The sequence below is a fragment of the Lepidochelys olivacea genome (assembly GCF_965140295.1).
Source record: "Lepidochelys olivacea isolate rLepOli2 genome assembly, chromosome: 12".
Classification (NCBI taxonomy): domain Eukaryota; kingdom Metazoa; phylum Chordata; order Testudines; family Cheloniidae; genus Lepidochelys; species Lepidochelys olivacea.
This window is the reverse complement of record NC_140422.1, coordinates 24627750-24645765: the sequence shown is the minus strand read 5'-3', so window position 1 is coordinate 24645765 and position 18016 is coordinate 24627750. Positions and strand designations below refer to the sequence as shown.

Below are 18016 nucleotides of genomic sequence, written 5' to 3'. Positions count from 1 at the left end.
TTGCTGGGATAGACAGCCTAGTGAAAGGATTAAATGAAGGGATAATTACCGTAGAAATAGCTGAATATGTCAGCAACTGACTCTCAGATTTCTTTTTGTATATTAAGTTGGCTCTGATCCAGAGTTTGCCCGCTATGTAGCCGGGGTCAGCCAGGCTATGCTACAAAAAAGGCAAGCACAGCACATCCGTCGCCCAAGCAACACACGTAACAACTGGCCTCTTCCTGATGATCCTCACAGAACCTGGCCTTTCCCGGAGTATTTCACAGAAGGGTAAGTGAGACCGTACATTATGTTCTAATCCATTGTACGTTCAAGTTGAACATAGTGGAGAGATGCTGTAAATTACTAGGTGTTTCCTGATAGCTGTGTTAACTGCTATTGCTTCACTGGACAAATGCTGTAATATTTTTCTAAAAAATACAGTATTTTCAAGGGTAGGAGGCTTGACCATTTTCTGCTTTATTGATATTGAAGTGGTAACATTTAGCTTAAAATGTCCATTAAACAAATATTTTAGTGCAGTTGTATTTATACAGTGTATTTTTAATCTTAACATAAGAAGTGACAGGTTTATAATAAAGCTTAATTCAAAATGAGTTTATTTTAATATCTTAAAGGCCAAGGATATTCATGATCAGGAATGATGCTATGAAGTCACTTGGTATGTCAGGGGATTGAATTGAGCTTCCTAGACATTATCAACTGGATGCTGCTTAATCAGCAAATGTGGATTCAGTCTTCAGTATATGCAGTGAGAGGTTCTGAGGGTTGCTATGTTCTCTAGTTCAGTGGTTCTCATCCTTTTCCATGCTGTGGCCTCATGTTACAACATAAAAAAATTTCAGGATCCCCTTCCCATCTGTCCACCAAGGGAGAGTGGTTGTTTGTGACCTGCCTTTTACACCAGTTTGCAGCCTCCAGGTAGAGATCCCATACTCATCTAATTCTGAAATAGATGTCTGAACCCTTTTGGAAATTCCTAAACCAAGTATCGTTTGGATCTTCTGCCTGAGTGGGAGGTTATGGTGTGTGTGTATATAATATGAATACGTATATATGAATGAATGAAAGAGATTTTCTTTTTTACATTAGATTGTTGCAATTAATGATATTGTAGTGGCAGGTCTATTACTATAATAATAGAGAAATTTACTGATTTCTATGTGAATAGATAACTCAAAAATATTCCTCCTTCTACACTTTCTGCACAACTGGGGTTTAACCAATGGGTCCCAGGAGTAGGGACTTCCCAACGTTCAGCATTTAAGGTAAAATCCATTAACGCTTCATGGCAGGTACTCTGGTCAGGACAGTGTAGAAATGAGGACTGACATCCTATTTCCTTACAGTGATGTGACAAACAGCTGGTCCGGTAATCAAGGAGACTCAGCCAGCTCAAGTGACGAGACCTCCTCAGCTAATGGAGACAGTTTGTTTTCCATGTTCTCAGGGCCAGACCTTGTTGCTGCCGTCAAGCAAAGGAGGTGAGCAGATATGTGTTAATATAAACATGTGCCACTTGAATCTTTTTAATCCTAATTTCATAAAAGAATGGCAAGACAAAGTGAGAATCTTGTTGTGTGAGGAGCATTCAGTTGGTGGGATTGTGAGACAACCACATGAATTGAAACTTGTTAGCCACATTGGTCATATGGATCCGTAAGTATCTGATCTTTATGCAGATGACTCAGAAATTTCGCTAGTGAGCTATCACCTCCTCCAGTCTAGTATCTTTCTGATATCTTTTCACGAATGTCCATTTGTCATCTCAAACTCAACATGCACAAAAGTGAGCTCTTGAACTTTCCCCACCTTACTCTGTCGCTATGGGTAACACCCCCATCTTCCCAGTTACTCACCCCTTTAAACTGGGGATCATCTTTCAGTTGCCCCTCTCTAGACTCATGTATAAACCCTACCACTTCTTCCAACGCTTCATCTCAAGCTAAAATTCTCATCCAAACCCTCTTTATGCATCTCGACTACTGCAACCTCCTCCTTTGTGGCCTTGTTCCCCTTAATTCTACTCAGAATGGTGCTGCTAAAATAATCTACCAGCCTGGTCATTCTTACCATGTCAAGCCCCTATTTGAGTTTTTCCACTGGTTCTCCCTTCAAGTGGGCATCAGCCTCAAACTTCCTGCCTTTATCTTTAATAGCCTTGTCAGCTTGGTCCCTCCTTTTCTGTATGCACAGTTGCATTTTTTTTGTTGGTATCATATAAAGCAAATAAACTAATGAGCTTGATTAATAGCTAAAACAGAGCCAAGGTGTTTAATCAGTCTCAAAAGTGAATTACAGCAGAAGATTATTCCTGTTATACTACACATCACAATCTAATCATTTTCTACCTTCCGAGGGATTGAAAGCTTTGCTGTGTCTCTGGAATTTTTCACTGATCCAGTGGTAGGTGTGTAGCTAAGAGAGGAGTAATGAAGACGCCTAAATTTGAAAAGTAAATTATTCAAGGCAGTAGGCCCCAGATCCTCTAAGGTATTTAAGTGCCTAGCTCCCACTGGAATGAGTGGAAGTTAAATCTCTAAGTGTCTTTGAGAATCAGGGCCTAGGTCCCCTACTCTAGTAGAGTGTTTGGTTCCCAAAATATGTCGTTTTCAAAATCTGCCATTTGGCAAACCTAAACTATCAGCAAATATTAGTGCTGTGCCTGAACATATTTTAAATAACCTCCCATAATAGCCACTGAATAATTTAGAGCCAAAACATGCCAATATAAGTAAATTACCCATTTTGGGGGTTGGATGCTGAAAGCCAATGGCAACAGGGCTAAATTTCCTGAAGCAGTGTGTCATCCTTGGATATCTGTTTTGGATGTGTTGCCCTGAAAGAAGTGTGGTGGAGCAAGATGTGGGTAAGGTTAATGCATTCAGAAAGCAAGTGAAGGGTGGTCAAAACAATGAAGGAGTGGGGTATAGACTGAAGTGTCCGCAGCATAGGAGTTATACCTGAGGTTTTAAGGGGCCAAGAACCAAACTTCAGAGACTGCTTTTGCAGAGTTAGATGAAGAGGAATGTCTGTAAGCAGTCATAGGAAAAAGCAGCAGCTGAATGTGGAAGAGTGAAACCAGGGAAGCAAGCTGCCAGAGAACATAGCAGGATGTGTTATATTGACAGATTCATTCTGGTAATCCTGTTTGATGTCAAAATCTATTCCCAGGATTATTGTTTGGGGGTGGGGTGGGGGGGACGGAGTGAGAAGACACAACTCCATAACAGACTTCTGATACTAGAATCTTCAAAGTGGAAGGTAAAAAATCTCACATATCTGAGTTGCAAGTGTCATAAAAATAGCTAGCCTGCAGTGCTGGTGTTTCTTGCTTATCAGCAAATACTGTTCTGTTGTTTATTTTAGTTAATTTTTTATAACTAAAAGAGCCCATCCATAGCTTTAGGTATCATGACATTTAACTAAAATATATATGAAACTGTACAAGAGCAGGGCAGAGTGCTGAGCATTCTTAAAAGCGGATTTGCAAAGGACTTGGTAAAAGTTGGGCCTTTTTTATGATGTGTAAAGGCCTGAACATGGCAGTTTTTAGGATTTTTATCTCATTGTTTTTTTTTATCTCATGTCTTGCCTATCCTTACGGCAGCTTGTAGAGTAGAGGCACTACACACGTAGTTACACACTGCAGTGAAAGCAGGCTGCATTTGTCACTGCAGTGTGTAGCTATATGTAGCAATGAAGGGCTCCCACAAAGGGGAGGCAGTGAGGAAAGGTTCAAGGCAGCAGGGCCTCTCCCTGCTGTTAGAGCCTTCATTGTGGCAGGGAAAGGCTCTGGCAGCAGGAAAAGCAGCAGAACACTATATGGCAAAAAACAGCAGCATAGATGTGGATTGCCCTTCTTGGGCATGTACCCTGAGAGTACAGGCACGTAGGGTACTTTACTTGCCTAAGCCATGCCTCACCGTCTACACTACTATTTATACCTGTGCTAGCTGGGTGTGCTTTGTCTGTACATGATACGCTGTTGTAAGTGTAGACGTACCTTCAGAAATATCGGGAATATCTACTATGGCTTTCTCTAGTTTTGCTGGAGGACTTGTTGAGGGTCTCTGAGGATGTGTATTAGTGCTTACCATGAATTGAAAGGGTGATGATGAATCTTAACAAAGATTGCTTTCCTCCAAAATGTTAGTCCATGTAAATTGAAATAGCTCTCAAATGTAAGTAACAAGAACCAGAATTCAGAAAATTCTTTCCTCTCAGTTGCTCAACTCTCACTTTCTTGACTCTTGCAATGTCATTTCACTTGTTCTTCAGTTGTCAGTGTATTTGAGGACAGACCGTATCCAAATTTCTAATGTAAAAATAATCTCAGGCCTTCCTTTGTAAATCAGAAAAAAGCAAAAAGGGCAGGAGACCGTGGCACTCCCCAGGAGTACACAGGGTTATGAGGTACTTCACCACTACCTGCCCTTAGCGTGAAGCAGACTTGTCTGTGCCTGCTGCAGCTCAGCTCCCTGAAATCCCCAGCCTATGGCCACGCACAAGTACTGACTTCCATGTCACTCAGAACTGGGATCTTTGTGCCGGCCAGCAATATAGACACACTAGCCCTCAAGTCCTTGGAGTGCTCCCTGCATTGTCCAGCCCCTGTCACCAGACACTCACAGAAATTACCAGGTAAGTACTCCCTAAAGAGACAGTGTACACAACAGCTTGACTGACACAACTCAGGATCAGGCCCTTTATAACATTACTGAAATATATTTTTATAGTGAAAGAATCAGAAGGGTATTATCAAAGATTAAGATTTAAGAGATACTGAGTAAGGATAATGGAAACAAAATAGTTACACATATAAAAAGTGTAACATGCTTCTTAGAGTCTAAAAAGCTAAAATTCTTCTCAGAAATATTTTCTCACCTAAAGCAAACTCCCAGAATCACCAGCCGAGCTGGGTGGGGTGCACTGTTCATGGATGTAAAAGCACAATCCTTTACATTCCCTCAGTGATAAATTTAAAAATGTCCTTTTGCCTTTCTGTTATACCCCAAAGTCCTGTTTTTTTCCCAGAGCTAGTATGACCCCTTGTGGGTTCTTTTCCTGGAGTGCTGGCTCCAAGGTATCATTGCATACTCCTGTTTACCCCGTATGCGGATTTGCCTTCCATTGTATTGACTTATTGTGCTTAATCTAAATAGCTGACAGAGAGATCAGTGAATCAGTGTCCTGTGTCTGATGTACAAACTTTTTGTCAGCTCTGCCTTGGCACTGGTTTTCAGTACACATACACAACTCTCTAAATATCACCAGTATAAACATCTCACAAAGATTATGAAGATCTGTATGATATGAGCTTATTAGACACCTTACACAACCCTTTTTGGATGACTACTAAGAAAGCAATATGTTGGGTGTAATGGATTAGTCAGGTCTGATAGGAGTGGATGTTACAGAACAGTGAATCCTTTGCCAGTTGGCGTTGAGGGGTTCTCAGGGTCATAAAGACCAATTATTTCTTCCCTCGCCCGTCACCTTTATGGAAGCATATGTACAACTGGTTCAAGAAACTTGCTTGACATTGCTAGTCTTGCCAACTATAGACCTATTTTTAATCTTCCATGTCTGGTTAAGATTGTAGAGAAGATTCTGAAACAGTTCTGAGAATGTAGGTGCTTCAAATCTTTGACCTTTGTCAAGATAACTTCAGGACCTAGTTAAGGTTCTCAGACTGCACTAGTAGCACCAGTCAAGTCTCCTGGAAATGGACAAAAATCAGTTATTCCTGCTGCTATTACTAGATCTATTAGTACCAATGATCACAAGTGCTTACAGGCCCAAGCAGAGTACATAGGACTGCCTTACGCTGGCTTCATGCTTTTCTCTAAGGATAGTTCTGGGTAATCACTTTTCTGTCCTGAGGGATGTGCCATATGGGGTTTCACAAATTTCCAATTTTCAGTGGATGTGTGGTGGCCCACTGAGCTGTAATGTGCTCAGCGTGCTGAGGCCACTTGGTGCTCTGTCCACTTTGTCTGATTCTGTGGGTGTGATGCAAAGTAATGCACACTGGAAAACTTAATCGCAACTATACATATAAAATGATGGGGTCTGAATTAGCTGTCACTATTCAAGAAAGGTCTTGGAGTCATTGTGGATAGTTCTCTGAAAACATCCATTCAATGTGCGAGAGCAGTAAAAAAAGGTAACAATGTTAGGAACTATTGGGAAAGGGATAGATAATAAAACAAAATATCATATTGTCACTATATATACATATCCATGCTATGCCCACACCTTGAATACTCCATGCAGTCCTGGTTGTCCTATTGGGAAAAAGTAGAGAAGGGCAATAAAAATGAGGGGTATGGAACAGCTTCCATGTAAGGAGAGATTAAAAAGACTGGAACTGTTCATCTTAGGAAAGAGACAATTCAGGGGGAATATGATATAAGTCTATAAAATCATGGATGGTATGAAGGCAAATCAGGAAGCATTATTTATTCCTTCACCTAATACAGGAACCAGGGGTCACCCAATGAAATTAATAGGCAGCAGGTTTAAAAAAAAAAATAAGGAAATACTTCTTCACACAACACAGTCAACCTGTGGAACTCATTGCAAGGGGATGTTGTGAAGGCCATAAGTGTAACTAGGTTCAAAAAATAATTAGGTAAGTTCAAGGAGGATAGGTCCATCAATGGCTATTAGCCAAGATGTTCTGGGATGCAACCCCATGCTGCGTGTGTCCCTAAGCCTCCGATTGCCAAATGCTGGGACTGGACAACGGGATGGATCACTCAGTAATTTTCCTATTCTGTTCATTCCCTCTAAATCAGTGGCTCTCAATCTTTCCAGACAACTGTACCCCTTTCAGGAGTCTGATTTGTCTTGCAGACCCCCAGTTAGACCTCACTTAAAACCTGCATGCTTACAAAATCTGGAATAATACAAAAGTGTCACAGCACACTATGACTGAAAAATTGCTTACTTTCTCATTTTTACCATATAATTATAAAATAAATCAACTGGAATATATTTCAGTTTATAGTATTTAGAGCAGTATAAACAAGTCATTGTCTGCATGGAATTTTAGTTTGTACTGACTTTGCTAGTGCTTTTTGTATAGCCTAATGTAAAACTAGACAAATATCTAGATGAGTTGATGTACCCCTGCAAGACCTCTACGTACTCCTGGTTGAGAACCACTGCTCTGAAGCATCTGGCAGTGGCCATTGTCAGAAGACAGGATACTGGACTAGGTGGACCATTGGTCTGTCCCACTATGGCCATTCTTACGTTCTTATGATTACTAGCAATTAAGGCATTTAAATGAGAACTTTCTATAAGTAGTGATTAAAATATACCTACTTAACCAAACAAAACCAGGGGTAGAAGTTGTTAAAATTGCATTCAAGAGCCTCTGATCAAATCAGCCATTGACAGAGGAGCTACTGTTATGGGTTCCAAATTTTAACACTGAATCTTTTTCGTAAATGAGCTTATTCAGTTCACTTCTCTGTCATCAGATACAAGCCAGACTCTGTACTTGCTGTAACAGATAGTATGTGCAGAGCTTGGGAGCTACGTTATACTTTTGAAGGATTTTTATTATTCTAGCTTCAATGTATGAGTACTCAGAACATACCTCAATTTGATATGGTTTACAATATACAGTCAGACAGAAAAAAGGTGGGCAACTAATTTCAAGATGTGTCCCTTTAACTACTAATTTTTTTAAAAGTTAAAGTTTAGATACTACTATCCCAGAATCCACCTACCAACTGTTGTTTTAAGGAAACAGGAACCATACTATTAATGTTCTTCTCTCCCCTCGCTGGGTGAAAGATGCACAGAGTGTGAAAACAGAGACAAGCACACACACAAAGCTGTCAAATGTACAGGGTAAACAGTCATCTTAAGAATTACATGTACCAACAGTAGGTGAAAAGATGTGCTTTTAAATGGCAGCAAACTGCATGTCACTCTGTTGCTTTCTGCAGAAAACACAGTAGTGGTGAGCAGGATCATAGCACACTACCATCACCACCTCTTCTTTCTACCGTGGATGATCTTAATCAGGTAAGCTGAAAATTGCTTTTTTCTCTTTGTTAATGAAGGTGATTTAGCAAGCAAAGAAAAACTAGGTAACTTGATAGGTACTTGAGACTGCTCACGAGACAAATTTTTGTTAATTCTGAATTGAATCAACACCAGAAACCATGTGCATTGTAGGGGAAATCTAAAGCTTTGCACAAAACTTAAGTATTAAAATAGGGACTCCTAAGAAGCATCTCTGCTACATAAACAATTTTTTTTAAATTAGTTCAAACCACATTGCTTTCCTCCTTTTGGACTCATGCAAACCGTTCCTGATTGCTGGAACTGCTTTCCGGATTGCTTGTAGTGCTCTTTTCCCCTCACTTCCCAGATATTTTGGTGACAAACCAGAGCAAGTGGTATGCTCATCAGGGTGCTCTCGTAACAGGCCAGGGTGGCATAAATGTAGGGTTAGTGGCGCTGCACTGTCAAGTAATTTTTTTTAAGTGAGAAATGAACTGGGGACTGAATCACACAATGAAGTGAGCTGCCAGCCTATGGCAGAAAACCAACATAAACGATAAATAAATTAGTCTTTGCTCTATAAAGATGTTGTAGTAGAGCTCTACAAATTGTAAGTGTATTCAGAATACTTCATGAGAAAAGTTTGCATATAACTGATCAACATACGCCTGTTTTAAGCCAATAGTCATTTTTATGAGTTTAAAGAAAAGGGACAATAGAATTTTTAGAAGCGAAAATAAGGGACTATCCAAGCTTATGAATCAGTTTTGCAACATGCTCCTTTTTTCTAGGAAAAGGTACCTATTACGCACATATAAAAATGAAGGGTTTTTTGTCTGATCTGCTCAACTCTCTTCTTACTGTAAATAATTTAAGACAAGTAAATAGAAAATCAACTTTCTGAAATCAGAACAAAATGCATCGATGTACAGCTCCAAAAGGAAATATTTTTATTTGCAAAATCAAAGCGGATAATTCTGTCTTTACAGGATAATAAAACCAAAACCTGGCCTCCTAAGGCCCCTTGGCAGCATTCTTCATCCGTCGCAAACACACTGCCCAATCAGAGTACATCTTTGTATCAAATGAGTAATCCAGTCAGTCAGTGGAATGACACAATGCAAATTTTACAGTCACCAGTTTGGTCTACAGCCAATGACTGTACTCCATCTACAGGGATTTCCTCCAATTTTGCCTATGCTCCGCAGCAACACTCACCCCAGCAGCAGACTTCCCAGCACAAACAGCTGAATAAGGGCTTTAAATCCTTTCCAGTAAAGCACGAACGCAGACCATCTTACCTGCATCAATACTAACTGCTTTTTTATTGGAAAGATGCATCATAGGGCCAAACAGTCTTATAAATTATGTATATTATCTTTGTTTCCCCTTTGTGTATTGGCAGTGTTCTGGTTATTTTATTATATGTGGAGTGAGAATTTTATGGTGATGTACATAGGTTTTAAATTGTTTTACAGTGCTGAGCAAACAGCCAATATATTTGTTAAATGTACATGAAACAGTCCAAAACTGTGGTGCAAAACACTTTTAAAATGTGTATATTACCTTTACTTTTCAAAACCCCTTTTTAAAAAAATTGCTAAGACTACCATGCAAGACACTGTATTTTATAGCTATTTTCATATAGATTTATAGTTAAACATCTGCTAAAATGCATTGACTTTTTAAGCAAATATAGTGTTTGCTTTTGCTCAACACTGTTCTTGTTTAGATTTATAATGGACAAGTTGTAGTCTTTGTATTCTAAGTAAACAGCCTGTGACCATTTTTTTTAGTGAAGTGGGGCAGCAGCTTTTAACATGCCAGGCAAGTGGGTTTCTTACAGCAACCATTGCAAAACTAAGTTTTGCAGTAATTTCACTGATGTAAATATAGAGCAGCTGGACCCACTCAAACTTGCTTTTCAAATGTTTTCTTGGCTGCTGAAGGTAGATGGTATCTGTGTGGATATGACTGTGCTGATTTTCAAATACACTATTTGATACTTCTGCATTTGGCCAAAGGCATTAGCCCAACTGTGCTCCTTAAATGTGTGAAACTACAGCTAAGACTACTTGCATATATTTAAAGTCTTATTTCAGATGCTACAGTTAGAGTAAAAATTGTGAGCTGGCTCAGAAGAGAAACTAGAATTAAAATGTGGGTAGCAGATACTTAAAAGAATATTATGTGCCATTACAAAGTTTAACCTGTGGAATTTGGAATAATCTTCCAACCAAAGTGGATCCATCAGTGTGTGACTGGTGCTTAAATTGGAGGGGGGGATAAATATATGTATAGTTATCCCATTGTATATTAATTGAAGTTACAGAAGATTCTTTATATAGTTAAAGCTTATTTAAAATTTTCATATTTCATCTTTAAAAGTAATGAAATCATAATATTTTCTGGTATAAAGTTTTGACAGTATTAATCTTATTTTTATATTTTCTTAAATCATTATACCATTCTAATATGTTAACTACTAGTAAAGTGGGGTTTTAGTTCTAACTACATATAACAGATTTTCCATGAAGATAAAAGTACGTTTGTTCCCATTTTTCTACGAACGAAGTACATCTATATCTAAAGATACCAAAAAAAAAAAATTATATATATATATATATATATATATATATATAAAATATACAACACTAATACTATTAAACATTTGGGTGTTTAAAACCCATTCACTCCTTTTGTTTGTATGGTGATGGTCTGTAGTTGCAGGCCTAGAATGTTACCCTTTGTGCTGTTTAAGGATGCCAATGTTGCCTGTATTTGATATACTGTCACCATGTTTTCTGAAAATTCATACTTACCATGTTTACAGAGAATTGTTTGCTGTACATAGACTTTTTACAGTAATGTGCTTTGCACAATCAGCGTGGCTTTTGTCTGTAAATTAATGTTCTGTACTATTTTACTTTTGAAAACCCTCTGCTGAAAGTACTAGTCGTTATTTAGCTTGACAAATGGTTTGAAGTTTCCTAAAGCTTGACAATTAATATTCGATCCTAAATTTGGTTATATTTATGTCCTATGATTATTCATTCTAAAACCACAATGCAAATTAGATTTATTTATAACTTTGAACTTTTCCTAACCAGTGCTAAAACTGTTGCTGCAGTTTTTGTAATTTATTGTTAATTACAAATACTGAAAGTTTCTAAACTTAATCCAAGCGAATTGTGGAAACAAAATTGAAACCATTTCTGTGTCTGCATTTTGACCATGTAGGTGCTATGTCCTGTGCTGCCGATTGTTCTGAACACTGGTAATTTTTAACAATGTTGCACTTGGCAAACAAGTCTTGCCATAAAATCTGTTTATCATTTACACTGCCATGTGCAAGGGTTTGGTGCTTAGTTAACTTACCCTTATTGCAGTGCTTCTTGTGAATAGCTAATGCTTCTGACCTGAACATTTTGTATTTTACTTTTAAAGCGCCTGAAAGTAAAACCTATTTGCTTTATTAAAGATATACATTTAATAATAGGTCGTACCTGTTTGAAATATGCTCCTGACTGAAAATGAACAGCGCCTTATGATGTAACCTAAATTTGTAAATGAAAAGCTATTAAGGAATATTAATGTAAAAAATTGTCTACTTAATGACTTTAAATGAGCTGTCTGCACCGTAGAATCTGATATCTGATTTCCTCAATCCTTATTTTAGGGCTACTTTAGCACTAGGATGGAGTGTATAGTACCACTATTCATGCTCCTTCAATAGCAGTTGGAAAGTTGCTGAAAAGCACTAGTTTGTATTACTTCCTTGACAATGGATATCCATATCCAGCTTCTGGTGGTGAACATTTTGCATTCACTTTTATACATGCTAAGTCACTTTCCTTATGTACTGTTCACAAATCTAATGAATGACTAATTACCTTTGCTTTTGGACAAAAATATGGTCTGGTGCCATTCTGTTTAAGTTACACTAATTGTGTGACTGGAATACAAAATCTGAAATGTACAAATGAAAAAGCCTAATACATGTACATGACAACTCCACATTCTGAGAAGAAAAGCTGCTAAAAATCAAGTAGTCTTTACACTGATATCAAAGGAATGAATTCAAAGATGCTTGTTACCAAATTTTATTACAAAATATCTAACATTTTCAAGCAAGTTAAAGTAATACTTTAATGTGACATTACTGAAACAATGAGTATTCCCTCATAAAATATTTAAATGCAGATATAAAACTATTTGCTTAGTGTTTTCCATATTTAGATAATATCTAAATACTATTTAAATTACTTTTCTTAATCTGTTTTCCAACAAAGGAACAGCTGACTTGTCTTGAAAATTAGAAGCCTAAACTCAGAATATTAGATTAAACTTGCACGTTTGGGAGGGAACCAACCACTCAAGCCAGATTTGTCTACAAGTAGTAAAGTAGGTTTCCTCTAACTCACTTGTTGCATGAGTAGTTTCATACTAATCCCAAAAGTGCTTTTGCTTATTGGGAAGAGCTGTAGTTCAATCTGTATAGTATCTATCATATTGTAATCGGATGTGCAGCAAGATGGGTCCCTGTATTGCATCTGACAGATTCCTGACCCTGCATTTTTGACATCTTGGAGTCTTGCAAAAATAAGTTTTACAACTGAAATGAAAATATTTTCACTAATCATAAGTAAAGTTATTGAAACAGCTGGATACTTAACCTATGATGTAGCAAACAGCATTATGCATAATGCTCAGTCTTGGCTCTAATTAAACATTTAATCTACAAGTGTCAGTTGTACTGCCTACTGAGATCTAAGTCTGAATCTCTTTCCAGGACAACTAGCCCACAAAGACATTCTCAGAGGGAAAGATAGGATGCACTGGAGAGGAATAAATGTCTTCTGATTTCTGCAATGCGCACGTATTGGCAAAGCAAGTCAAGTACAATTATACTAGTTGTACTGTGGAATTTGTAAATTCACAAATTCAAGAATTCAGATAAATTGGAAATGAGTTAGACACATTTAACCAGGAGGAGGGAGGAATGGCAAGCAAACTGTTTGCTTGTCTTTCAGGCCACAGACAACAATTCTCTAAAGTGAGTATTGTAACTAGATGCATTCTTGAGAACTACAGTATGCCCTATAAACCTGTGATGAGTGAGTGGAAGAGGGATAGGACACTAAGGGAGACTTAAGCTTCAGTCCTCCCCTACCAAACAGCCATGCTGCCTATAACATTTTCTGGGGTAACTTTAGATGAAAACTGGATGAGCCTAGTCAGGGGAGTTGTCATGAACCTGCTTAACCTCATGGTCCAATAACTGGTACTAGAGTAGACAAAGAGTGTAAGCTCTTTAGGGCATATAGCTTTACACAGCCGACAGCATCATGAGGCCCTAATTCTGCTTGGAGCATCTGGCTGTTACTGCAACACACTAATGGCCAGCGGCAGCAAGTCCCAGACTACCTCCAGTAATCTTACTATGTCTCCTGGGTAAGTGGGTTAGAACTTGAGCCTTTCTCCAAAGCTCACCATGCCCTCTGATACCTAATGTCATCATTTACCACCTTAACACGCTCATTTTCCAAAGGAATACATGATGACATTCAGGTTGCTGAGGGTTCAGTGACACTGTTGCTTGAATTCCTACTTCCCCTTGTCACCTACCACTCAAGGAAGCATGAAAGACTCAGGCAGTAGCACTTCTAAATAAGGTGTATTTTTCTCAAAAAATCAAGAAAGGGGAAGACTGGTGCAAGGGATCTTCCCCATATTTATCAGCTCATCACCAATAGGATGCAAGGCCACAGCAACTCTATTCCTATAAGAATCTACTCCCTAATGCCCATCAATCTTGGCCCCTGGATTCCCAGCTAATCCCTATCAAAGCTTGCTCTCTTAGCCAGTCAGACAAAATGAGGGAATGCTGTATCCCTCTTGGCCTCAGAGTTCCCCCAATTCAATCATGTCTCCATGCTTCATCTAGGCACCACTGAAGGGTGTCCAAGTTTGTGGGATCAATCAGTTTTCTGTACAGTGGCTGGAGATGCATCAGCAATAGTAGCCAAATAAATAAGATTTCTGTGCAAGATATGCTGGTACCTATGAGAGAAAAAAGTTTGGAAAACTCAGAAGGGAACAAGACTTGATAATTGTATTCCCTGCAATAGAGAGATCAGGGCAGGCTGTGCCTAGACAGAATTGAAGTAGTCATGCATATTTACAATTAATAAATGCCATCTTAGGTCATCTACTACACACCCAAAATGGAAAAAACTCACTCTCAGAAAATAAGATATGAGGGGGGAAGGCTTAATTATTTCCCTTCTCTTACACCCAACTCCCCAAATCCTGTCTCAACCTCACTTTCATCCTAAAGATGAGAATTATGTGGCTTATTTTTCAGTTGATGATGCAGTATCTTGGATGTGGTAAATGAACAAGGCTTATTTTAAACCAAAAACTTTCTATAAAACATTTTCTGACATTTCACAGTGTGTTGGGCATCTAAACTAGTACCTTTTCTATACATGAATCACAGTGACTGCATTTTGGAATAAGTTTACTTACTGCACACATTCTGTAGCTCTTCCTTTATTTTGATATTCTACAATGCACCGAATCAGCTGATCATTTTCATCTAGTAACTAAAATAAACAAGTTAGTGCTTTGCTTCTGCCACAGGTGTTTGAAATCTTGTTGGAAGTTGTTTATAGCAACTGCAAGAATTCCCTTCTGTTAGCTGGTTCTGCCCATTCTTTGATAATTGGGCTGAAAAATATTATCCTGCATCTTTCTCAAGTTTCAGTATGCACGCTATGATTTATTTGTGGTAGAATAGGGCCGAGAACAGCATTTCTCAAATGCAGCCACCAGGAGTTTTTCCTATGGTCTTGACAGCCTCCTTGGCACAGATGGGATAGGGGCAAAGCAACACCCCTTCCTGCAGTACCCAGGGGGCAGGCTTCAGCTGGGGAATTCCTGGGGCAGGCATCAGCCCCCCCCCCCCCTCCTGATTCAGCCAGAGGCTCCAGCAATGGGCTTCACCCTCCCCACCTTCAGCCAGAGGCTCTGGCTTCAGCACCCCAGCCCCCAAGGGTGGTGTGGCTCTGGGCTTTGCCCCTCCTCCCCACCCCAGATCCAGCTATGGGGTTCTGGCCTTACCAGGCACCATGGTTAGGAAATAGGGAGCAGTGTGAGCCTTGGGTGTGCTTGGGGCAATGGGGGATGGGGAGGGAGAAGCAGCAGGGACCGAGGGCACCAAAATACAACTATAGATTGTATTACATAGGCACAGGAACTAGAGGCATGAGGGGTGCTGCAGCACCCTCAGGTTTTATGCAGGGTCCTGGCTCCTGTCCTGTCTGCCAGCCCTGCGCCCGGGGCTCCACGCCTGTCCCCAGCTGTGGCCCCAGCCTCAGCCCCCTTACCCCTGTCTGCGTCCTCCCATCCCAGAGCCATGGCCCTGCTCCCAGCCCCAGCTGTAGGAGGCGGGTTTGGATGGGGGCAAGGGAGGAGACAAAGTAAAACGAGGGCTTTGCAGTTTCACTGGCTTTCAGCATCTCCACTATAAAAAGTGGTCCAATGCCATTAATATATTATTTTTGTTACTGAGTCTACAAAAAAACCAGAATAAATTACAATGATTTGGACATGGATATGTGCATATTAAGTATTTTCAGAAAATGTATCAAAAAGTGATCACCAGCAAGAGTTGGCGGCCACACTGAGGCCACTAAAATGTGTGGTGAGTCCCCCCCCCCCCGCTGCAATAAGGCTCGAGGCTCCCCGGTGCTCAGCGCTGAACAGAGACTGGACCAAGAGCTGGGGCAGGGTGGGAGGACTGTATTCGGCGAGAAGCTGACAAGCGTCTCAGATGCTGTACGGCAGGGTGGCCAACCTGTGGCTCTGGAGCCACATGCGGCTCCTTGTCTAGGCACCGACTCCAGGGCTGGAGCGACAGGCGCCAACTTTCCAGTGTGCCGGGGGGTGCTCACTGCTCAACCCCCAGCCCTGCCCCCACTCCACCCCTTCCCGCACCCTCCCCTGAGCCTGCCGTGCCCTTGCCCCCCCCCTGAGCCTGCCGTGCCCTTGCCCCCCCCCGGCCAGGAAACAGCGGAGGGGGCAGGACCGAGCCCCCCCCCCGCACGCAGGGGAGTCCAGGGAGGGACCGAGGAGGACGCCCCCCGCGGGACTCGAGGGGCTGGGGCAGTACCGGGCAGACTCACCCGCTGCAGGGTCTCCGGATTCACTTCCGCTTTCCCGCGCAGCCGCTCCGGCACGAAAACCACCGACATGGCCCGGTCTGGCCTGCCCGCCCGCGAAGGGTTCCGCCCGGTTCCGCCCACAGGTCGCTACCACGACCTGCAGCCCCAAAGGAGGGGGGGGGAGAGAAAACTGCATGGTCTCCTCTCCTCTCCCCCTCCGGGGGATTGGTTCCATCCGCACCGGCCTCTCCCAGATTCATCCCGCTCCACGGGCTACGGCGCGGCCGCCAGGGAAGGGGCGCTACGTGCTAGAGCCACCGGTGGGGGCGGGGCGCAGGCCGGGGACTCGGGAGGGCGGGGCAGGACCGAGGAGGAAGCCCCCCCTCCCCCGCAGGCCGGGGACTCGGGAGGGCGGGACAGGACCGAGGAGGAAGCCCCCCTCCCCCCCGCAGGCCGGGGACTCGGGAGGGCGGGGCAGGACCGAGGAGGAAGCCCCCCTCCCCCCCGCAGGCCGGGGACTCGGGAGGGCGGGACAGGACCGAGGAGGAAGCCCCCCTCCCCCCCGCAGGCCGGGGACTCGGGAGGGCGGGGCAGGACCGAGGAGGAAGCCCCCCTCCCCCCCGCAGGCCGGGGACTCGGGAGGGCGGGGCAGGACCGAGGAGGAAGCTCCCCCCTCCCCCCCGCAGGCCGGGGACTCGGGAGGGCGGGGCAGGACCGAGGAGGCCGGGGACTCGAGGGGCTGGGGCGGTACAGGCCGGCTCACCGACTCTCTGGATTCACTTCCGCTTTCCCGCGCGCCGCAGCCACCCAACCCCCGGCAGTTACCGGTCCGGCCTTTCTCCCCGCGCAGGGGCCGCTGGGAATCACGCCCGGCCCGGCGCGGCCCGGCCCGGCCGCTTCCGATTGACTCCGCCCAGGTCGCTGCCAATCTGCCGCCCCAAACAGGGGGATCCACGTCGTAAACCGCTGCTATTGCCCCCTCACCCCCCCCCCCGGTGGTTATAACTATGGTGGTTATTAGATCTGATCACTCCTCCTGTTTCTGCTAAAAAGTCCCCTACTTGAAGGAAGTGCTTCCCCCTTAAATTGCAGCAGGCTCCCTCTTTGTTTAACATAGGTAATCGCAGGTGTATGAAGTAGTTAGGTTTAAATCACATGCTTTGCTGTAAGAGGCAAAACTGTAGCAGTTGAAATTGGCCAGTGACCCTCCTTAAGCAGAGAAAGCTGAGAGTTAAAATGTAAACACAAGCAAGAGTTGTTTTGAATCCTTAGCCCTTTGCTCTGACTCGCAACCTGATAAGCTGAAACCCACTTCCTCTTTCTCCATCATCATTAGTGCTAAGGCTCAAAACTAACTCCGCTGTGATTAAGCAGCAGTCCAAGTGGTCCACCTATAGCACTCCCCCTCCATCACGTTTCTATTCTTTAGAAATGCAGAATCAATTTTCAAGTGGAAAAATGACTTTTAATGAATACTTACATCTTCCACTCATGCTGAAAGCTGCAGTAGTTTTAGACTTGTGCAGGTCCTCCATTATAAGGAAATTGTACTGCAGTAAGGTGTGAACTCTTCAACTGTTATTTGTTGCAGCAGCTGGAACCCCTTTCTATTTTCAAACTTCTGGCTAGAAGTGTTAAAGTCTAATTCACACTACCCTCTGAAAGTTAAGACTGGGAAGGTGTATTACATCAGTTTTTTCCCCTTCGTATTTTGGCCAAATGTATTATTCCAGTCCCCAGGAGTAGTATGAATTCATGACAGATTTCATATGTGCATTTTTAGAATATTTCTACATTGCAGATCTGTTCTTTTTAAA

General features: G+C 42.1%; 2 protein-coding genes across 3 annotated transcripts in view; one reads left to right on the top strand and one right to left on the bottom strand.

Annotated features, from left to right (window-relative positions):
* Positions 1–11527, top strand: part of GARRE1 (granule associated Rac and RHOG effector 1) — a 105678-nt gene extending 94151 nt beyond the window's left edge. For both annotated transcript variants that reach the window (XM_084644902.1, XM_084644903.1), the window contains 4 exons: positions 108–273; positions 1353–1487; positions 7971–8049; positions 9021–11527. In XM_084644902.1, the coding sequence (XP_084501028.1) occupies positions 108–273; positions 1353–1487; positions 7971–8049; positions 9021–9347 (707 nt within the window). In that variant the 3' untranslated portion in view covers positions 9348–11527. The remainder of the gene's footprint in view (positions 1–107; positions 274–1352; positions 1488–7970; positions 8050–9020) is intronic.
* Positions 11528–12197: 670 nt separating this feature from the next.
* On the bottom strand, positions 12198–17107 carry SS18L2 (SS18 like 2). The gene is made up of 4 exons (XM_084644904.1): positions 16963–17107; positions 16221–16356; positions 14563–14639; positions 12198–14094 (listed from the first exon to the last, which is right to left on the bottom strand). The coding sequence occupies exons 2-4, from the start codon at positions 16287–16289 to the stop codon at positions 14010–14012; spliced, it is 231 nt and encodes a 76-aa protein (XP_084501030.1). The 5' UTR covers positions 16290–16356; positions 16963–17107; the 3' UTR covers positions 12198–14009.
* Positions 17108–18016: the final 909 nt, after the last annotated feature.

Bases quoted from the DNA above. Each gene is read 5' to 3' on its own strand.
- SS18L2 (XM_084644904.1), bottom strand. From the start codon at position 16,289: ATGTCGGTGGTTTTCGTGCCGGAGCGGCTGCGCGGGAAAGCGGAAGTG. The intron at 14,640-16,220 runs GTGAGTCTGCCC...TGTTTATTTTAG, and splicing joins ATCCGGAGACCCTGCAGCGG to TTACTAGATGAAAATGATCA. The intron at 14,095-14,562 runs GTAAGTAAACTT...TTTCTCTCATAG, and splicing joins AGAGCTACAGAATGTGTGCA to GTACCAGCATATCTTGCACA.